The sequence below is a fragment of the Bufo bufo genome, chromosome 4 (genome assembly GCF_905171765.1).
Source record: "Bufo bufo chromosome 4, aBufBuf1.1, whole genome shotgun sequence".
Taxonomy (NCBI): Eukaryota; Metazoa; Chordata; class Amphibia; order Anura; family Bufonidae; genus Bufo; species Bufo bufo.
The window spans coordinates 462093155-462116650 of NC_053392.1; the positions used below are offsets into that span (position 1 = coordinate 462093155).

At 45.5% G+C, this 23496-nt stretch overlaps 1 protein-coding gene across 2 annotated transcripts in view; it reads left to right on the forward strand.

Annotated features, from left to right (window-relative positions):
* ANAPC1 (anaphase promoting complex subunit 1) overlaps positions 1 to 23496 on the forward strand; it is a 205101-nt gene that overhangs the window by 123716 nt on the left and 57889 nt on the right. For both annotated transcript variants that reach the window (XR_005778465.1, XM_040429462.1), the window contains exons 31-34: positions 3029 to 3111; positions 17239 to 17317; positions 17853 to 17927; positions 21142 to 21218. Coding sequence is in view for 1 of the 2 variants with exons in the window: in XM_040429462.1 (XP_040285396.1) it covers positions 3029 to 3111; positions 17239 to 17317; positions 17853 to 17927; positions 21142 to 21218 (314 nt within the window). In the remaining variant the exon portion in view is untranslated. The remainder of the gene's footprint in view (positions 1 to 3028; positions 3112 to 17238; positions 17318 to 17852; positions 17928 to 21141; positions 21219 to 23496) is intronic.

The window sequence follows — 23496 nt, forward strand, 5'->3', positions numbered from 1 at the left end:
TAGAGTCTACGAAGGACTTTAGAAAGACCCCGCAACTCTTTGTTCAATTTCAGGGTCAGAACAGGGGCTCAAAGGTTACAAGCCGTACCTTAGCCAGATGGATCAAGAGAGCGATAGGTTTGGCATATTCACTTCAGATTGAGATTGTCAGGTCCCTTCAGATTTTTCAGCCCATTCCACCAGGGCAGTAGCCTCTTCCTGGGCAGAAAAAGGGTGTGCTACCATGGAACAAATCTGCAGGGCTGCAACGTGGAGTTCCCCCTCTACGTTTTACAAGCACTACAGGTTGGACCTTTCATCTGTGCAGGATATGTCTTTTGGGAGAAAGGTGCTGCAGGCTGTAGTCCCTCCCTAATAGTTATCTAGTCTAGTCTCTCACAGGTGCTGTCATGGGGCGTAATGGAAATACTTCAATTACTCTTACCGGTAATATGTTTTCCATGAGCCCATGACAGCACCTACATAATTCCCTCCCTTAATATATAAAAAAAATTAAAAAAAAATAAAATAATATTTTTTATAAAGAATGATGATGAAAAAAAAAAAAGAAAAAGAGAGAAATTTACTCTTTAGTATGGTGCCAAAGAAGAGATATGCCTGGCATATATTTGGCGCAGAGTTTTTTTCTATTATGTTTTCTCGCCTATGTTGTTAGTTTTCACTATATATAGGTGTGTTGCTGGTCCCAGGAATCTTGTCAAATACTGAAGGTGGAAGGCATGGGACCAATTTAAAGATCTGGGAAGTTCCTGTTTCCTGTCCGGAAGGAGGAGGATCTCTCACAGGTGCTGTCATGGGCTCATGGAAAACATATTACCGGTAAGAGTAATTGAAGTATTTTCAACCCATGGAGGTCTGGATTTGGAGTCACACTCAAAATTAAAGTGGAAAAACACACTACAGGCTGATCCAACTTTGATGTAATGTCCTTAAAACAAGTCAAAATGAGGCTCAGTAGTGTGTGTGGCCTCCCTGTGCCTGTATGACCTCCCTACAACGCCTGTGCATGCTCCTGATGAGGTGGCGGACGGTCTCCTGAGGGATCTCCTCCCAGACCTGGACTAAAGCATCTGCCAACTCCTGGACAGTCTGTGGTGCAACGTGACGTTGATGGATAGAGCGAGACATGATGTCCCAGATGTGCTCAATTGGATTCAGGTCTGGGGAACGGGCGGGCCAGTCCATAGCATCAATGCCTTCGTCTTGCAGGAACTGCTGACACACTCCAGCCACATGAGGTCTAGCATTGTCTTGCATTAGGAGGAACCCAGGGCCAACCGCACCAGCATATGGTCTCACAAGGGGTCTGAGGATCTCATCTTGGTACCTAATGGCAGTCAGGCTACCTCTGGCAAGCACATGGAGGGCTGTGCGGCCCTCCAAAGAAATGCCACCCCACACCATTACTGACCCAATGCCAAACCAGTCATGCTGGAGGATGTTGCAGGCAGCAGAACGTTCTCCACGGCGTCTCCAGACTCTGTCACGTCTATCACATGTGCTCAGTGTGAACCTGCTTTCATCTGTGAAGAGCACAGGGCGCCAGTGGCGAATTTACCAATCTTGGTGTTCTCTGGCAAATGCCAAACGTCCTGCACGGTGTTGGGCTGTAAGCACAACCCCCACCTGTGGACGTCGGGCCCTCATATCACCCTCATGGAGTGTGTTTCTGACCGTTTGAGCAGACACATGCACATTTGTGGCCTGCTGGAGGTCATTTTGCAGGGCTCTGGCAGTGCTCCTCCTGTTCCTCCTTGCACAAAGGCAGAGGTAGCGGTCCTGCTGCTGGGTTGTTGCCCTCCTACGTCCTCCTCCACGTCTCCTGATGTACTGGCCTGTCTCCTGGTAGCGCCTCCATGCTCTGGACACTACGCTGACAGACACCGCAAACCTTCTTGCCACAGCTCGCATTGATGTGCCATCCTGGATAAGCTGCACTACCTGAGCCACTTGTGTGGGTTGTAGACTCCATCTCATGCTACCACTAGAGTGAAAGCACCACCAGCATTCAAAAGTGACCAAAACATCAGCCAGGAAGCATAGGAACTGAGAAGTGGTCTGTGGTCACCACCTGCAGAACCACTCCTTTATTGGGGGTGTCTTGCTAATTGCCTATAATTTCCACCTGTTGTCTATCCCATTTGCACAACAGCATGTGAAATTGATTGTCCCTCAGTGTTGCTTCCTAAGTGGACAGTTTGATTTCACAGAAGTGTGATTGACTTGGAGTTACATTGTGTTGTTTAAGTGTTCCCTTTATTTTTTTGAGCAGTGTATGATGAAATGTGGCCGGCCTGCTCATTAGCGATCATCTGCTGAAAAATCGTCCGGTGTAATACAGACTAAGTCTACTTTCACACTTGCGTTTTGGCTTTCCGTTTTTGAGATCCGTTCAGGGCTCTCACAAGCGATCCAAAAACAGATCAGTTTTGCCCTAATGCATTCTGAATGGAAAAGGATCCGCTCAGAATGCACATTTCAGTCTCCATTCCGCTTTAGAGACGGACACCAAAATGCTGCTTGCAGCGTTTTGGTGTCCGTCTGATGAAACTGAGCCAAAGGGATCCGTCCTGACACACAATGTCAGTCAATGGGGACAGATCCGTTTTCACTGACACAATCTGGCACAATAGAAAACTGATCCGTCCTCCATTGACTTTCAATGGTGTTCAAGACGGATCCGTCTTGGCTATGTTAAAGATAATACAAACGGATCCATTCTGAACAGATGCAGACGGCCGCATTATCTGAACGGATCCGTCCATGACGGATCCGCACAAAATGCGAGTGTGAAAGTAGCCTTAAGTGGTGGGGCAAGGGGATTGCTCCTTATTATTTAGACATAATCCCAGATCCGTGAAGTGGAGAGTCAGTTGGAAACGTAGACTTGGAGTTGGTTAGCTTTTCCTTCCTGTAAAAAGACATGTGATTCTGTCACGCTCCTGGTCCAGGATGTGTACTTTGTGATTATATCGAGGGTAATTGGTGCCAAAACTTTCATTCTGTTATTACTTTGCTTTGTTTACAGGAAGGAGACACTATCAATGTGGATGTCACTTGCCCTGGAGCTACTCTGGCATTAGCTATGATCTATTTAAAAACCAACAACAGGTAAGAAACCAAAGTAGAGAACAACACTCGCTGTGCTTTTCCAGAAAGCAAAATCCTAGGATCACCTCTCTTTAACATCTTAAAGGGGTTGTCCAGCCCATTTACAAATCTGGGAGAAGAAAGAGGATGCGATAATAAAAAAATAAATAAAAAAAAGGCAAAACTACTGCTGATTCTTTATCAATAACAGTTAGGACCCAACCAAACGTTCAGAAATGGCAACTATTCTGAGAAAGCAGGATTAATTAACCCCTTAGTGGCCAGCCTGTTTTTGGCCTTACTGACCAAGCGTTATTCTTCCTTTTTCTCGCCCATATTCATTGGGGGACACAGAAACCGTGGCGATAGCTATGTCCTCTAGGAGGCGTTGACACTAGTAAAAGCTGTTAGCTCCTCCCCTGGCAGCTATACCCCCTCCAGCCTGGAGAGAGAGCTTCAGTTTTTTCTAGTGTCAATAGGAGGCAAGACCTCCCTGCTCTGCAGGGATCTCCTGAAGATTTATTTTTTCCTTCTTTTTCAAGTGGGAAACAGTGGTCGCCTAGCCTGCCTGTTCTCCTGCGGGAGCACGCCTGCGTAGGCCCGCCACACTGCCTCCCCCCCCACAAAAAGACAAGGTGGACCAGGGCAGCCTCGCTCCCTTGCATCCCGCCAGCAGATGGGTCACCCATCCAAGTCCTTCTTCCAGCGTCCTGCCACTACGGTGCCAGTAGCTGAAAGGGTGACCCTGCTGGAGAAGAGGAAGGGTGAAGATGGTGGCAGGACAGAAGAGAGGATGAAGATGAGGTGAGTACACGGGACTAGGTAAGTATGTTTAACCCTCTTCCCCCTCCCTCGTTGTTGGCAATAGTTTTCAGGGGTTAACAGGCACAGGGCTTTATTGATCATAGCCCAGGACCCCTAAAGGCATTCCCTCTCACTCCCCCTCTAGGCGAAACTACAAGGGCACATAGGGGGTTAATGCAGTTGCACCCCCTGGCAGGCGCTTTTCTAATACCAGCGGGAGGCCGAGCGCACCGCTGTGGACCGGGAGTGTGCCAGTCAGACATGCAGGGAGGGGCGCGGAGGAGGCTCCCGCTCCCCGATACCTACCGCCATGATCTGCTCTGGGGGGCTCACCAGCCGCATGATCGGCTGTGCACTGCAATGGTGTTCAGGCCCTCGTCGGTTGCATTTGCGCGCTACTCCGGGTCCCTTTCTGGTCCGGCCGGTGCTCCCGGTCGGCCGTGCGCGAGTGCTTGGATCGCGGCCTGCTGGGCTTGGGCGGCACTCTGGCGCAAATTCTTCCCGCCCTACTTCCCCCTCCCCAGAAGCACGCTGAGCTCCGCCCGGTCCTCAAGACTGCTTTAATTCTTCCTGGCCAGCCACTTCTTTTAGGCCGGCACCGTATTATCTGGGGTTTCTATCTTTAGTGCAGTGTGCCGTAATGTGGAGGAATTTAACCCCTTTACTGACTCTTGTCACTTGAGGCCGGCATCCAGTTTAATAAAAAAAGGGTTGTGCGTCCATACGGGTCCCGCAGGACCACCCTGTCTGTGTGGTACCAGACTGGGATAAGGAGGACCTCTCATAGTTCCCAATCCACCCTCCAGGGCCGTTTGGTTGATAATTCTCCACCTGCGCAAATCCTGTGGAGGACAGCTGAAGTATCCCAATCCACCCTCTGGGTCGTTTGGTTGATAATTCTCCACCTGCGCAATCCAGTGGGGAACCTCTGGAATTCCCGATCCACCCTCCTGGGTCGTTTAGTTGATAATCCTCCACCTGCGCAATTCAATAAAGGACCTCTGACATTTCCAATCCACCCTCTGGGTCGTTTGGTTGATAATTCTCCACCTGTGCAATCCAGTGGGGGCCCGCTGGAACTTCCCAATCCACCCTCCGGGGTCGTTTGATTGATAATGCACAGCCTGCGCAATCTGGTCTAGAGACCTCTAGAAGTTCCCATTCCACCCCCTGGGTAGTTTGGTTGATAAGTCCGCAACTGCCAGGGGCGAGATTTTGAGGGGTAGACCTACGCGCAAGCGGACCTCAGCAGGACATTTTTTCTCCTCGAATATCTCCACACCCCCACCCTTCCTCCCTGGGTCACGCTCAGACACACCCTCTCGGAGAGGGTCCTTCCGAAGGGGGGGGGGAATCACGGTTTCAGACCCTGACATGAATCCGAAGCAATCTCCCAAGATTGCGTCTGCGGAGGCCAGCAGTACTTGTCGTATGCATTACCCCCTTCCATAGGCGGAGTAATTGCACTACTTCGGGATACAGTATTTGCCTTATACATTGTCCCCTGCCATAGGTGGACTAAGTACAGTACAATAACACTTCAGTGTCGGACGTATACATTCCCCCTTCTGTAGGGGGCGGAATTGCATCTCCACTGGTTTCAGTACCTGCCGTATGCATTAGCCCCTTCCATAGGTGGCGCGATGACATTCTCACTGGTTACAATGTGTGCTGTATGCATTACTCCCTTAGTTGCAAGAATTGCACTCCCACGGGATACAGGACTCTCCATATGCACTAGTTCTCGCCGTGGGCATTAACTCCCCTTTCATAGGTGGAGTATTTTCTCTACCACTGGCTTAAAACTTACCAGGAAAGGTTAAAGGACCTTAACATGTATAGCTTGGAAGAAAGAAGAGACAGAGGGGATATGATAGAAACTTTTAAATACATAAAGGGAATCAACTCGGTAAAGGAGGAGAGCATATTTAAAAGAAGAAAAACTACCACAAGAGGACACAGTTTTAAATTAGAGGGGCAAAGGTTTAAAAGTAATATAAGGAAGTATTACTTTACTGAGAGAGTAGTGGATGCATGGAATAGCCTTCCTGCAGAAGTGGTAGCTGCAAATACAGTGAAGGGGTTTAAGCATGCATGGGATAGGCATAAGGCTATCCTTCATATAAGATAGGGCCGGGGACTATTAATAGGATTCAGATATATTGGGCAGACTAGATGGGCCAAATGGTTCTTATCTGCCGACACATTCTATGTTCTATGTTTCTATGTAAATACTTGCCGTAGGTAGGGTAATTGCACTACCATTGGATACGGTCCCGACTGTCACGCTATTCTTCCATAGGCGGAGTGTTGCACATCACCGTGCTTCCTGTTGCATTACCCCCTTCCACAAGTGATCCACTAGCGGGGGAATAACTAAACATCTTCGGATGCTGCAATTCAACTGCGCCACGGCTCTAGGTGCTTTTGCTTATTTCACAAGGGGGCGTGGCAACAGTCGGTACTCGCGGGTGCCCGGTACTCTTTCTCTAGTGGTATATGGGTGCTGCCAGTGGATAAGGTGGCTATTCCTCATTGTATCCTTCTTTTCTTTTTGGTGCTGGTTTTGGGCATGATTATAACATCTTCTATCTTCTCAGGGGGTTACCTAGCATCACTTATGTGTCCTAGGGACCCCCCATCTCCATGGGCCTCCATTGTTCCAGTCGGTCATGAGATTGTCCGCATCAATACGTAGTGCGTACACATTGCACACATATGGTGAGTACGTTCCAGCGAGTCGAGTGTTTCAGTGACTCTGTATTCTCTATCCACCACTCCTCCTTCTCTGGGAAAGTGGTTATGCTGGCACTCTGGTTTAGCTACTACAGCGTGTTCTCCATAGGTGCAGCTTTTCGCTAATGCTAGAGTTCATGGTCACTGCAGTAGGACATCTCCCTCAGGTAGGGGTCCTACCCTGGCGCTAGCTTGGCAGTTGCTCCTATTCAGCGCCTTTCCAGGTAGAGTTTTAAGGTTAGCTCTACTTAACTGGGGCAGTATGGTACGTGGCTTCTACGGATAGTCTCAGGCCTCTCCCTCAGTTTTGAACTGACGGGGCAGGCGCTGGCTACTACTGTGGGAGTGGTATTGCGTTACCACTACATACTTGGGTTCTTACTGCACAGCTCTTTCGTCAAGTGGTGGACTCTTCTAGCACTGAATTCAGTGGCCTCTGCGGGTGGCCCCCTCCTCTGCTGGGGTATGGGGCTAGCAATACAGTGCAGAGTTTTTGCACACCCACTTAATCCTTGGCTACTTCTGTATAGCACTGGTCTCAGACGGGGAATGGGCTTAGACCTAGCCTATTCTTATCCTGTCTTTTCCTCTCTGGCTCATGGTTCATAGCCACCCCGCAAGCCTTGGTAGCTCCTACGTTACTACCTTTCCCTCATCTACATTTGCACGGGGTATTCGTGGCCTTCCATTTCCAGACATGCTCCGGTCCCGACTGGTGGGCTGTGGCGCCCGCCACATCCCTCCTTCTACAGGGAATCCTTCCATTGGTCCCGGGTGTGCTAACGGTATCTACACGGAAGCTTCCCACCTTTCTCTCCCAGCAAGAGATCCGGAAGCATGCGGCGTGGATGCCCTGATATCTCCTTGGCAGGAGTTCTCCCTCCTTTATGTGTTTTCCCCCTACTACCCAGTGTTCTACGGAAGATCAAGATGGAGGGCATTCCAACAATCCTAGTCGCTCTGGATTGGCCCCGTCGCTTGTGGTACGCCACCTCGTTCTCCTTCTAGGAGATGTCCCTTGGTCACTGCCACTCAGAGACTACCCTCTTTCACAGGGTCCGGTCTTACATCAGCATTTAGGGTCTTTTCGTTTGACGGCGTGGCTATTGAAACCGCCATTCTGACATGGAGAGGGTTTTCGGCGGACGTCATCCGCACTATGATTCAGGACAGAAAGCCTGCATTGCCCAGGATCTATTATAGTACATGGAGGTCCTTCCTGGGCTTCTGTGAATGCTGAGACATCCCCTCACTCCGTTTTTTCTCTCCCCACGGTCCTATCCTTTCTGCAATCAGGGTTGGACCTTGGTTTAGCCCTTAGTTCTTTGATGGGTCAGTTGTTAGTGCTTCTATCTTGGGCGACACAGCTTTTCCAGCGTCCTCTGGCTCCCCTGGTGCCCATGAAAACCTTCCTTCAGGGAGTGGCACATACGGTTCCTCCGTACCGTCCTCTACTGCCTTGGGATCTGAATATAGTCCTCTTAGCGCTCCAGTCTTCTCCCTTTGAGCCCTTGCGGGAGATCTCACTCCGACTCCTGTCCTAGAAGGTAGTTTTTCTTGTGACTATCACATCCATCAGACTGGTGTCTGAGTTGGGGGCGCTCTCTTGCAGAGAACCCTTCCTGGTTCTTCACAAGGATAAGGCGGTTTTCCGGCTCATTCCTTCTTTTCTCCCGAAGGTGGTCTCCGACTTCCATATCAATGAAGAAATTGTCCTTCCTTCACTGTCCCTCTCCTTCACACCGTAGGGAAGGGAGTTACCTCATTGGACGTTGTCAGGGCTCTGATTTATTATTTGGCAGCCTCCAGTCCCTTCCGGCGTACGGAACCCTTTTTTGTCATCCAAAGGGTCCTCGCAAGGGATTGGCGGCCTCCGAGGTGGCAATTGCACGTTGCATTCGGTCTGCAAGTGCTGCAGCATACCGCGCTCGGAGGAGTGTTCTGCCCTTAGGTGTCACGGCTCACTCCACTAGAGCGGTGGGCGCTTCTTGGGCTTGGAGGAATCGCGCTTCGGTCACACAGCGGTGCAAGGTGGCTACGTGTCCTCCTTACACACATTCACAAATTCTACCAAGTGCATACTTGTGCATCAGCGGACGCTGCTTGGGCAGCATGGTCTTACAGGCGGCAGTTTCTTAGATGCCTGCAGGGACGCTTGCTTCCATGGGTCTGTGGTTTTTCCCTGCTTTTGGACGTCCCACGGTTTCTGTGTCCCCCAATGAATATGGGCGAGAAAACGAGATTTTGTAAAACTTACCAGTAAAATCTTTCTCACTCTTCATTGGGGGACACAGCACCCACCCAGCATTGTTCGGCCACAGTTTCTGCAGTTCTGGTTAGAACACAGTGGTGGTTCCTTGGCATTGTTGGTGTTCCACGTTTTTTTTCGTTGGTTAACTTGCCTCTCCTACTGCTTGTACACAAACTGAAGCTCTCTCTCCAGGCTGGAGGGGGTATAGCTGTCGTGGAGGGCTGGAGGGGCTAACAGCTTATGCCTAGTGTCAACGCCTCCTACAGGACATAGCTATACCCACGGTTTCTGTGTCCCTCAATGAAGCGTGAGGAGATTTTACTGGTAAGTTTAACAAAAATGTCGTTTTTTTCATCGCCGCGTTTCTAGAGCTATAACTTAAATTTTTTCATCTATATAACTGTATGAGGGCTTGTTTTTTGCGTGAAAAGTTGTAGTTTTTAATGGTGCAATTTTGTGGTACACATAACTTTCTGATTTAACTTTTATTAACTCTTTCTGGGAGGGAGATGGGAAAAACATCAATTCTGCCACTGCGTTTTCACGTTAACGGCGTTAATTTTTTGGTATAAATAACATAATATCTTTATTCTGAGTAAGTACGATTACAGTGATATCAAATACATATAGTTTTTTTTTTTTACGCTTTACTACTTTTTTGTAATAAAACCCCTTTTTTTTTTTAAAAGGAAAATTTTTTTTTTGCCTCTCCTCTTCCCAAGACCCAGAACTTTTCTTTTTCTTTCTATGGAGTTGTGTGGGGGCTTGATTTTTGCGGGAAGACTTGTATTTTTCATTGGTATCATTTTGCAGTAAATGACGCTTTTTTAATGCTTGTTATAAGTTTTTTTCGTGGCAACTAAGAATTAATTAGCAATTTTTTTATTTATTTTTTACGGCATTCATCGTAGGATATAATTTATGTGATATTTATTTAGTCTAGTTTGTTACGGTCGTGCCAATACCAAACATATGGGTGATTTTTATTATTTTTTTATTGCATTTTTTTTCATTGAAAAGCGTATTTTCAATGGAGGAAAAAGCGTTTGTTTTTGGGGGGTTTGTATGGAATTTTTTTATTTATTTTTTTCTCCCCCACTTAATAGTCCCACACGGGGACTATAACAGACAGTGCATTGCATTTTAAAAGCAATCAAAATACTATCACTACTAGGGATCGACCGATTATCGGTTTTACCGATATTATCGGCCGATATTGAGGATTTTGAACGTTATCGGTATCGGCATCTATTTTGCCGATATTCCGATAACGTATTGGGAACACAGAACGCGCTGCTCTCAGCGCGTTCTGTGTTCCCTCAGCAGCACAGGGGAGAAGGAAGCAGTGTCTCCTCCCCCTGTGATGCCGCTGCCGCCAATGGCAGGAGAGGAGACAAGAGGAGGGGAGGGGCTGTGGCCGCTGCGCCACCAATGAAGATGAGTCTTTCATTAATTCATATACAGGAGGCGTTAGCTGGCTGCAGAATCACATAGCCGGCTCCCGACCTCTATGAACGGCAGCTGCGGTCCGCGGTAGTTAACCCCTTAGGTGCCGCGGATCACTACAGTGCATTGCATTTTAATGGAAATGTTGTTCTACCATTGACCAGGCGCAGCCTGATGGAAATTACTCAAGGCTGGTCTGGGGCCTATATCAGACCCCAGCCAGCCTTCACACACATGTATGGCCAGCTTAAAGGGGTTATCCCATGAGTAATGTGAAAAAAAGAAAATGAAAATCATACATAATCTCTATGATAACCTCTAATTACATGCAGTTACAAAAGTATTCAGATTCAGGTGCTGAATTGAAAACTGTACAATATTTTTTGTGGGACAACCTCTTTAACCCTTTCTACCCCGGGCCAGTTTTCACCTTCCTGCCCAGGCCATTTTTTGCAAATCTGACGTCACTTTATGTGGTAATCACTTTGGAACACTTTTTTACTTTTCCAGGCAATTCTGAGAATGTTTTCTTGCGACACATTGTATTTCACGAGAGTGGTAAATTTGAGTCAATATATTTTTCGTTTATTTATTTTAAAAACTAAAATTAAAATTCCCTAAATTTTTAAAAAATACACAATTTTCTAAATTTGGAATTTCTCTACTTTTAAGACAGATAGTAATGCCTCATAAAAATAGTTATCAGTCATCATTCCCCATATGTCTGCTTTATGTTAACATAATTTTGTAAATATCAAAAAGAGGCTAGGCACTCGCTATACCTGGAGTAAGTGGCACTTTAATTTTAAGAAGATACTATAAAAAAAACATAAGGAACCATATACACTGCTCAAAAAAATAAAGGGAACACTTAAACAACACAATGTAACTCCAAGTCAATCACACTTCTGTGAAATCAAATTGTCCACTTAGGAAGCAACACTGAGTGACAATCAATTTCACCTGCTGTTGTGAAAATGGGATAGACAACAGGTGGAAATTATAGGCAATTAGCAAGACACCCCCAATAAAGAAGTGGTTCTGCAGGTGGTGATCACAGACCACTTCTCAGTTCCTATGCTTCCTGGCTGATGTTTTGGTCACTTTTGAATGCTGGAGGTGCTTTCACTCTAGTGGTAGCATGAGACGGAGTCTACAACCCACACAAGTGGCTCAGGTAGTGCAGCTTATCCAGGATGGCACATCAATGCGAGCTGTGGCAAGAAGGTTTGCTGTGTCTGTCAGCCTAGTGTCCAGAGCATGAAGGCGCTACCAGGAGACAGGCCAGTACATCAGAAGACGGACGTGGAGGAGGCCGTAGGAGGGCAACAACCCAGCAGCAGGACCGCTACCTCCGCCATTGTGCAAAGAGGAACAGGAGGAGCACTGCCAGAGCCCTGCAAAATGACCTCCAGCGGGCCACAAATGTGCATGTGTCTGCTCAAACGGTCAGAAACAGACTCCATGAGGGTGATATGGTGAGGTTAGCTGACTGCCATTAGGTACCGAGATGAGATCCTCAGACCCCTTGTGAGACCATATGCTGGTGCAGTTGGCCCTGGGTTCCTCCTAATGCAAGACAATGCTAGACCTCATGTGGCTGAAGTGTGTCAGCAGTTCCTGCAAGACGAAGGCATTGATGCTATGGACTGGGCCGCCCGTTCCCCAGACCTGAATCCAATTGAGCACATCTGGGACATCATTCTCACTCTATCCACCAACGTCACATTGCACCACAGACTGTCCAGGAGTTGGCAGATGCTTTAGTCCAGGTCTGGCAGGAGATCCCTCAGGAGACCGTCCGCCACCTCATCAGGAGCATGCACAGGCGTTGTAGGGAGGTCATACAGGCAAGTGGAGGCCACACACACACTACTGAGCCTTATTTTGACTTGTTTTAAGGACATTACATCAAAGTTGGATCAGCCTGTAGTGTGTTTTTCCACTTTCATTTTGAGTGTGACTCCAAATCCAGACCTCCATGGGTTGAAAAATTTGATTTCCATTTTTAATTTTTGTGATTTTTGTTGTCAGCACATTCAACTATGTAAAGAACAAAGTATTTCAGAAGAATATTTAATTAATTCAGATCTAGGATGTGTTATTTTTGTGTTCCCTTTATTTTTTTGAGCAGTGTACAATGTTTAAAAACTCACAGTAAATGCTAATAAAAACTCACAATAAATGCAAATAACCTATGTAAAATTGAGGTCTGGCCAGACTTTAAAACAATGTTCTCCAATAGGGCCCGATTTTTGGGAGGATCCGTTTTAAATCTGTTCTTACTGCAGTGTAGCCTTCGATCTAATAATCGCAATGTAATTATTTATCACATAGAATTTAATGCGTTTTCACAATGGTAACAATGTTCGCAAGAAATGTTCGCATAAAAATTCTGCGGATATCCACAGTCAATATTCAAATGTTCTTATAACCGTATCAATCGATTAAATATTCAATTGCAATATTCTAGTCAAGCTGGACAATCGACTTCACAACCAACACAATTACTTTAGTTATCCTCTATACGGTGTGTTTACTCACAAGCCAGGTCGATCACGGGCGGATTTCGGTGTATACACCGCGGCTTCCCGCGTGGTAGTTATATCAGGCCCCCCGCTCCTGCTTACTCACGTGAGTGTCGAAAGTTTCACTAGAGGTATGTAGTGTATCAAAAGTGTTGGTTTCTACTGTGATGTCGAAAAAGTCTCGATTGCAGTAATCTTTATCCACATCCACTTTAAACGAATGTTTTCCCAACTGGCGCCAGTGACTTCATACGTATTTCCGGTTCTTAGGATATCACGAACTTGGAATATATTTGCGATCTTTTTCCATGAATATAAAATGGCTGTAGATTACGGTGGTCTTTGTTCTACAGGAGGATCCAAACCTCTAAATGGCCCCTTCCTCAGTGGTACTTTTTTCCCATAATCAAGTAATAAAAAAATGTAAAAAAATATACATATTATGTATTGCTGCGTCTGTATTGACCGCCTCTATTAAAATATCACCTGATCCACCCTGTCAGGTGAATGCAGTAAAAAAAAATTGCAACAAAAAGTGTAATACCAAGCTGTCAAAAAGGCGTATGCACCCCAAAATGGTACAAATCAAACAGCCATCTCATCCTGTAAAAAATTTGACTCTACCTAAGACAATCGTCCGAAAAATTTAAAATAGGGCAGTCAGAAAGTGGCAACGCAAAAACAAGATTTAATTCTGTTCAAAAATGCATTTACTGTGTAAAACGTAATAAAAATATTAAACATATTGGGTATCGCTGCGTCCGTAACAACCTGCTCTTTAAAAATATCACATTATATGCCCCCTCAGGTGAATACTGTAAAAAAAAAATAATAATAATTTTTCTTTATTATGCAAAACTTAATTTTACCTTTTTTACTTTTTTTCCCCTACAACTTTTAGGGGTCTGATCCCCTGTACAATGCATTACAATACATCTGGGGTGCTGGATCTCACAGGCTAACAGGGAAGGCAGCACAATGCCTAAAGAAGGCATCGGGCTGCCGTCACAGCAGCACGGGGACCTGATGGGGACGGGGAGGGAGCTCCCTCCCTCCACACACCCCGCACATGCCGCGGTCAGCGCTGACCGCGGTATAGTGAGGGTTAATGAGCCAGTATCTGTGTTTTCATCATGCTGGCACATACAGCAGGGGTCTGGCTAACGAGAACAGCTGGTCCCCTTCAGCTGATCGGGCGGGCGCAGCTCCTGCACTCGCCCTATCAGCGCGCCATAGCATTACAGCGCTGGTCCGGAAGTCACTTCCCGCGGCGCCGTACTACTATGCGCTAGTCGGGAGGGGTTAAAGAACATGCATTACTATGTACAGGGTTAGCAATGTTTAAAGGGGTTGTCCGGGTTGATCCGGACATACTCACATTTTTACCCCTCCGGCCCCTGTGACATGAGCACCGTAGCATTTCATGCTCCGATGCTCTTCCTTGCCCTGCACTAGATTGCGCAGGGCAAGGGCTTGTTTGTTTACCTCAGCACATTGCTATGCGGAGGCTTCCGCCGAGCAGTGTATTTGGTGACGTCCCCGACACTGATAGGCGGGCTTTAGCGCTGCCGTAGCCACTTTACAGACTAGGGCAGTGCTAAAGCCCGCCTATCAGTGCCGGGGACGTCATCAGGCTCACTGCTGGGCGGAAGCCTCCACCTGACAGCCCTAAGGAGAGCCCAGTACTCCATAAAATGCCTTTGCTGAATCGCGCAGGGAAAAGGAGAGAAATGAATTTTTCCGATGATCATTTCAGGGGGGGCCAGAGCGGTGAAGATGGGGATATGTCCGGGTTCAACTCTGAACCCGGAAAACCCCTTTAAATACTGCATCAAGCATTCAGGACGTCAAAGCAAGTGAATGGCCTGATTTCTTAAGTTGTATATTAAACATATATCCATGGCATCTAAGAACATGTATGCCCTTTGCAATAGTCAGGTCATTGAGCCAGGATTCTTTTTCCCTCCTGGATCCCCATAATCTTCCTTTCCTCCTAGGGTGATTTGCTGATTTCCCCCCTCTCATCAGGATCTGGTCTTATTACATGGGAGCTTCTTGCTCCAGCTTGTAGACAGACTCTGATCTTGGGTTTACATTGGACAGTTTTTTTTCTTGCTGTACAGGGATTGTTCCTCCTTTGGGTGTCCAAAGTCTTCTCCTTTCCACTCCAACTTCCCCAAGTGCTCTCTTTGATAGGAGGCTCCCAGTCGACTTTTTTGTCCTGAAACTTCCAGCAGCCACGTGTTTTCTCGTGCCTTACAATTAAGGGTCCATTTACACGTCCGCAACTGTTTTGGGGTCTGCAAATTGCAGATCCGCAAAACACGGACACCGGTCATGTGTGTTCTGCATTTTGCGGACCGCACATGGCCGACACTATAATAGAAATGCCTTTTCTTGTCCGTGTCTGCGGACAAGAATAGGACATGTTCTATTTTTTTGCGGGGCTGCGGCACGGAAGTGCGGATGCGGACAGCACACAGTGTGCTGTCCGCATCTTTTGCAGCCCCATTGAAAATTAATTGGTCCGCACCCGTTCCGCAAAATTGTGGAACGGATGCGGACCCATTTTGAGGACGTGTGAATGGACCCTAACTGTGATTTCCAGTTCTCTGTGGCTCGACTCCCATCTGTTTTCTAGATCCTTTTCTTAGAGCGTCTAGCTCTATCTAGTCTGACTAGGTTATCTGCAGATTTGGCATGGTTATACTCATTCCAGGGAATCATGGATGCTGGTTTTTCAGGGGATGTCTTTCTGTAGCGCTCCACTTGCTGTTTCCTCAGCGGGAACCTCGTTCTTGTAGACTCCTCTCCACCTGGTTCTCAAGGAGGCACTTGTTCTTTCAAGCGTTTGGGTAACCCTTAGTCACATTTTCTCCTTGTACATGTCCCTCTTCCCCTTTGGTTCACAAATGCTTTGGGCAGCTAACGTTTCTTGCTGACTTTTTGCCTTTCCGCATCTCCTTCCTAGCTTGGCCCTCCCTTTCTAAGGCTACTTTCACACTGGCGTTTTGGCTTTCTGTTTGTGAGATCTGTTCAGGGCTCTCACAAGTGGTCCAAAACGGATCAGTTTTGTCCTAATGCGTTCTGAATGGAAAAGGATCCGCTCAGAATGCATCAGTTTGCCTCCGTTCAGTCACCATTACGCTCTGGAGGCGGACACCAAAACCTGCCTGCAGCGTTTTGTTGTCCGCCTGACGAAGCGGAGCCAAACGGATCTGTCCTGGGACACAATGTAAGTCAATGGGGACGGATCCGTTTTCTCTGGCACAATAGAAAACGGATCCGTCTCCCATTGACTTTCATTGGTGTTCAAGACTGATCCGTCATGGCTATAGAAGACATAATACAACCGGATCTGTTAATGACGGATGCATGCGGTTGTATTATTGTAACGGAAGCATTTTTTGCAGATCCATGACTGATCCGCAAAAAAACGGTAGTGTGAAAGTAGCCTGTCTCATATTTCTATCCTGCTGTAGGACAGGAACTATCATCCACTGGTTCTCTGTTCTCGCGAAAGGCAGTTTCTTGTCGTGTTCCTTTTACTCCAGGTTGGTTTTTATTTCTCCCCAGCAGGGGGTTGGAGCTTTTTTCCTTGGTTCCCCCCTGTGTGTGAATGTCTTCTCTAACTGCTTGTCATTGAGATCTCTTTGTGGTCTCCCACAATTATCTGAACCTTTTTCCCTTTCTATCATATTCATTCTCTGGCCTCTGCCAATGCCTGTTTGGGTCATTTGTTCTGCTAGTAGATATGCGCTAAACCATTCACACGACTGTTCTCTTCACTCCCTCTGGGACTGCTTTTGGATTTCCCACGGTGCTCTGTAGCCCAGATATTTTAACGAGAAAACTGATTTTTGTACTTATTATAAAATCCGTTTCTCATTAACTTCTTTGTCCTTTTTTTTTTGTTCCTGTCCCCAGACTGCTGTTTTCCCTTCTAGGTACAGGACATTGTAGGTTTTACTTCTTGTTTTCTCTCTCTCCTACTGCTATCTGTACAAACTGATTTTCTGTGTAGAGGGTATAGCCCACCTGGACGGAGCCAAGGTTTTATTATTTCTAGTGTCAGCCTCCTAGTAGTAGCTTGGTGTATACGCAGTGTCCCTCAATGAATTAAAGCAGAAAAGGGTTTTACGGTAGGTGTAAAAATAAACATTTTCACAGTATTGTACTTCTGTCACATGTATAGACATTTTTTATTTCTGTAACCAGTAAATATGATGTTGAGATGAAGTCCCACCTCACATTTTGACAAAGCTTAGCGTGTAGATTTTTGTATATATATATATATATATATATATATATTTATATATATTATAATATATAATTTTTTATTTATTTTATTCTAACTCTTAGGAATTTCTGTTGTCTTCATAGGTCAATTGCCGATTGGCTTCGAGCTCCAGATACTATGTATCTTCTTGACTTTGTTAAGCCAGAGTTCCTTTTATTAAGGGTATGGAATGTTTCCTCATATTTATTCTGCTGAAATACATAGTAACATAGTACATAAGGCTGAAAAAGACATTTGTCCATCCAGTTCGGCCTGTCATCCTGCAAGTTATTTTAGAATTAAAGGGGTTTTCCAGGAGTTAAATATTGATGACCTCTCCTCAGGATAGGTCATCAGTATCAGATCAGTTGGAGTCGGACACCATGCACCCACGCTGATCGGCCTTTGACATCACATCTATCGGTCACGTCATTTCTCCAACTCAGTCCTATTCGAGCCTGGGATTGAACTGCAATACCAAGTACAGCCACTATACAGTCTATGGCACTGTGCTTTGTTTACAGTACTATGGAGAGGCTGCTGCCTAAGGTCCTTAGTATTTAATTCCCGGAAACCCTCTGCGTTTATTACCTACTTATTCAAGTAGTACTGTGTCTTGCATGCTAATCATTAATAGACAGTATAGCACCATGTTTAATGTGTGTATTTTTCGTGTGTGTAAGCTTTCTACATTCTATTTTATGTTTTTCCATTTTAGACTCTTGCAAGATGTCTCATTTTATGGGATGACATACTACCTAATGCAAATTGGGTAAACAGCAATGTGCCTCAAGTAAGTAAGCCTGATGTAAAACTGAAATAGGTTAGATGTAATTACATTTGTTATGAGAATCATAGAAAATTTCATCTTGATAGATACTAAATGGGGAAATCGGGGGAACCTCCAAACCCATGGTGCAGTTTTAAGGCTATGTACAGTGGGAAATTTATGTGGATTTGAGAACGTGCTCCTGATTTAAAGAGTTTACGTTATGTTCCCTTCCAGGACTTGTCAGACGTCGTTACCCACTGGGGCATCTCTACCCAGAACGTGGTGATATCAGCCTGGGCTTCACTGTCCATGGTTGAGGTCTATGCTGAAATTTAATATATTGCTCAGCAGAAAAGAAACCTGTAATTCATCGTCTAGGGTGGGGGGGGGGGGGTAGGACGAGGACAGCAAGTCTCATTGGACTCATCTCTCTCACAGTGCTGGTGTGCCCTTAGGGGTTCGGCATGTCAGTACTGTAAAAATACTGACTGCCATCCCAGAAGTGACAGCAGGTCTGTCACTGACTGCAGCATTGTGCCCTTCCTTTACCTACTGTACTGTCTTAATATAGTCCACTTTCAGTGAATTATTTGGTCTAGTGTCGTTTTTAACGGTGTAATCTGCATCTGAAGAAAGTTTTGCTGCACTCTGGTGTTGGTTTGCATATTTATTTTTCCCAATGAACACTGCCTTTAAGGGGTATTCTGGGTATAACAAATATATCCCCTATCCACAAGATACCCCATGAAATGGACGGAGAGGCTGGTCAGAAAAGTGTATTGCCACTTCATTCATTTCTGGTAGAGCTCCAGAGATGGCCGAGTACAGCTCTCGACCATCTCCGGTGCTCCCATAGAAATTAATGGAGTGGTGGCACTCTTTCGACCAGCCTTTGAGGCTGTCTCCTTGGGGGGTATGGGGGCCCCATTCTCATGATTGTTGGGGTCCTAGTGGTAGAACCCCCACCAATCTGATTGTTTCTCAGAATATGGAGGAACTGTACAAGGGATGAGGATTTTGAGAAAGAGGGTACCATTCTATATCAGAGATTTCGAGAAAAAGGATACCCAAGAAAAGTATTAAATCGGGCATGGGAATTTGCACGGAAATGCAACAGAACCAAGGCTATTAACCCCCAAAAGCAGACAACAAGAGGATAAAACTATACCTATTATTGGAACTTTTGATTCCTTGGCACAGGAAGTGAGAAATATACTTGGAAAATATTGGTCACTTCTGAAAACGGATCCAGACGTCTCAGTATTCATTCCAGATTTTCCAGCAAATATGTATAGACGTGGGCGCAACTGGCTTCTTGGTTCATAGCCACTTTCAGAATAAAAAAAGAGACATTGCTGACCAATAGACAGACTGGTACCTTTCGCTGCGGCCATTGTATAGCTTGTCAATTTATCGATGGAGGGTCTCAGTTTTCAGATTCTGGTGGACACAGGGTATACTAACCTGGTGGAGATCTCGATACCATTTTGAAACAAAAAGAAGCCAGATGGACATATAGGTTGAATACTATCACCCCTTGTGGCCTTAATGAATATATTGATTTTGCGTGTTTTATTTAAATAATGACTTTTTTGGACTAGTCCGTCTATTGTTATTTTTTATCTATGGGTGAGGTAGGGTGCTACTCATCAAATGGTGCACCCAATATATACCTTATAATATGTGGGATAGTAACCTTCCCCCTAATTTACCTCCCCGTCCTATGAGCTTTATGAAGTGACACTTGTTTATGGTAAACTATTACTTTGCAGATATTGGATAGTGGCTGTACCATAAATTTATGCCCAATGGTTTCTTTGTCCTTCCTCCTGTATTACCAGTAAATCTGCGATTCACTTTCTGTATTTGCGTTCTACCATGCGTTCCACCGTCTACTTCCAGTCATGTGACTTACGGTTTTTAGAGCAATGCTGACTGTATGTAGGTATGGACAGAGACTGGACTTTCCATCTAGATGGCCACCACTGCACCACCAATGTTCCTGTGCTGACCCAGAATGACCGAATTATCATACCCTCCCCAGGCCTGGCATTTCAGTTATGATTAAGGGAAGTATGACCATATTCTCCCCCCGCTGGTACATCGATCGTTACTTTGATTAGCCTTTCCTGCTGTTATTCCAATTGTATTTATAAAGCCATATTATTACTATCAGTATTTAACTGGTCTGCGGTACGATTTAAAAGGGGCATTGTGGACATTGGGTGTGTGATGCAGATGCATTATATTTGGTCCCAAATTTGTGGGAATTGTTATTCTTTTTGGCCATGAGATTTGCCTTTATCAGATGGGCATTATTACAATAGTTTAATCTGATTCGCACACATATTGCATCCATTTTTGTGTTGTCTGCTTTGTGGAGTTTTTCTGTTATATGTGGTCCCCTGATGAACTGACCCCAGAGAACGGTTCAGAGAAACGCATTCCTGGGACATATGGTATGTGCTCCTTTTTTTCCACTGGTGATCAAACTTGGAGACCACTGGTTTATTTGGGAGCATATATGTATTAATGTGCGACTATTTATGTTGTAACTTTGTTATTTTCTGATACATGCATTGACCAATGACATTACTGTTTGACTCTAGTCATTTTAAGTCTCTTCTCGGGTGGCGGTATCTATCCCTTGTCAAGGACCTATAGGAGGTTCCTGACATGGGATCGGGGCTGCCATTCCGTTTTGCTGGGCAGGGCTTGTAGTTTGATAGGGCAAGTGTGAGGGTGAGAGATTTTTCCGTTCCTTGTCCCGCCCAGCCTTATCGCCAGTTTGCTTTTTATGGGCACAAATTGAGTGATTTTTTTAATCATCAGTAAAGGTTACGTTTTACACTGGTGAAGGTGATTACTTTATAATTACATCACGCTAGTGACTACCTGACATCTGATGTCTATATCTATCAGAACTGTGATAGAAATGCTGTCCCTAAGGTAAGTTCTTATCAAAGCAATGCTTTGCACATGGCATCGCACATGGCTAACCTGAACTGTGCTCTCTGCTGATGAGGTTTAATGCAGCAGAAGAGAACTTTCCACAGAATGCAGTCACCGAGGTATTGAATTACATTGTAAGCAATGCAGACTATTTTTCCTTGACTTGGCCAGTTTACTAGTAACTTACTGCTGGTTTTACCTAGAGTCAGAATTTCACAGTTTACTACTGTATTTGCTACCAATGGCAATTAGTCTGTAAATTTCAACTATTTTCTATTTGTAGATCATCACAGCCAATAGTGTTTCACTTCATGCTGCAGAGCAACCTGCCTCTGAGGATTTGAACCTGGAAACATTGGCGTAAGTAGTATTCACATTTAGACCTGCAGACAATTTCCGCAATGTACTGCAGCCTTGGGTTGTGAGCCTGTAACTTCAACCAATCATATCTTCATAGAAGTTATGAAAAATGGTTTCACCCTTTTAATATACACTGTATGACACTTCTAAATTGTCTCCTGCTAGGTACTAAATATACTTTGACTTTAATATAGTCTGTATAGCTCATGTACGCCACTCTCTCCAGCCATCCCAAAGACTTGAATAGAATGGTAGTTTGAACAGCACTCCATTCAACCTGGAGAACACAGGGCTTCTGTTCTCGTGATTGGTGGCGGCTACTTGCGGTTGTCGCACTTCAGCAAATAGCATTTATCATGTAAAGAAAGTTAAAACAAGGCACTTACTAATGTATTGTGATTGTCCATATTGCCTCCTTTGCTAGCTTTTTTATTTTTCCATCACAGTATACACTTCTCATATCCAAGGGTTACTACCACCCTGCAATCCAGCAGCGGTGGCCGTGCCTACACACTATAGGAAAAAGTGACTGTCTATGCGCAGTCCCAGCTACTAGAGAGACTGGTGCATTTTCCTATAGTGTGCAAGCACGGGTGGTCGTAACCCTTGGAAACGAGAGGTGTATAATGTGATGGAAAAATGAATCCAGCCTGCAAAGGAATCAATATGGACAATCACAATACATTAGGAAGTGCCTTGTATTAACTTTCTCTACATGATAAATGCCACTTGCTGAAGTGAGACAACCACTTTAAAGGGAGTCTGTCACCACATTTGAGCATATTAGACTGATCAAATAGCGTTATATGTGCCACCCAGAACTTAAAAACGGTACCTTTGTTGTATCTAATGGAGTTTTCTTTCAGCCAAAAATGAACTTTTAAGATTCTGTAAATGCACCCTCTCAAGTGCCCAGGGCGGCGTCTCAATCGTCCGAGCCCCAGGCATCACCTCCTCAACGACTAATAACCCCGCCCTCTGTGTGCCTCTGCCCGCCCGTTTACTCTCCTCCTCTCTCCTTTTCCACTGCGCTACGAATTTGACCGCGCAGCCGCAGTGGAAAAGGAGAGAGGAGGAGAGTAAACGGGCGGGCAGAGGCACACAGAGGGCGGGGTTATTAGTCGTTGAGGAGGTGATGCCTGGGGCTCGGACGATTGAGACGCCGCCCTGGGCACTTGAGAGGGTGCATTTACAGAATCTTTAAAGTTCATTTTTGGCTGAAAGAAAACTCCATTAGATACAACAAAGGTACCGTTTTTAAGTTCTGGGTGGCACATATAACGCTATTTGATCAGTCTAATATGCTCAAATGTGGTGACAGACTCCCTTTAACCCCCATCTTGTTTATGGGGATAAGCGTTTGGAATGGGACAACCCCTTTAAAACAAGTTTGTTTGTTTTTGTCAGCTTTTGTAAGTTCACTGTATAAAAAGGAGCAGCAGGTCATCTACCTGTCTACAATGGATTCTGTGTTATCTTCTGCCAGCTTCATAATGGGTTTGCTACCTTCCAAATAATTCTGCTCTCTGATGTTACTTCTCCTTTTTACACAGTGATCTCACAAAGCATGCCCACAACACTCTTTTATAGATGCCAGTGGATGGAATTTATGAATCCATGTACACTTGTAGCTTTCCTTTTCGTTAAAAAAAAAAAATATTGCACATTTCTCGCCCAATTTCCTTGGGGGACACAGAAGACCTTGGGTATAGCTCAGCTCCCTAGGAGGCGTGACACTAAGTGAAAACTGTTAAGCCCCTCCTCCATCAGCTATACCCTCAGCCTGGAGAGAGAGACTGCCAGTTTTTGCTTGGTGTCCAAGGAGGCAAGACACTCCCTGCTCTGCAGGGCTGTTTTTCTCCTTGTTTAAATTTTGATTTTTGGTTTTGGGCCGCCTAGGTTTGCAGGTGGCATTTCCTTGATGCCTTCGGGTGCTTCGCCTTGGTGCTGTGGTCCCTCCCCTCTTAGACTGCTTTTGAACATCCCAAGGTCTTCCGTGTCCCCCAAGGAAATTGGGCGAGAAAACGAGATTTTTGTATAACTTACCAGTAAAATCTTTCTCGCTCTTTCCTTGGGGGACACAGCACCCACCCATTCATTGCTTTTTTCTGCACGGTTTCAGAGTTTTGTTTTACCCGTTGGGTAGTTGGCTTGTTGGTTCCTTGTTGGACTTTGCCTTTTCTCACTACTTGGACACGCAACTGGCAGTCTCTCTCTCCAGGCTGAGGGTATAGCTGATGGAGGAGGGGCTTAACAGTTTTCACTTAGTGTCACGCCT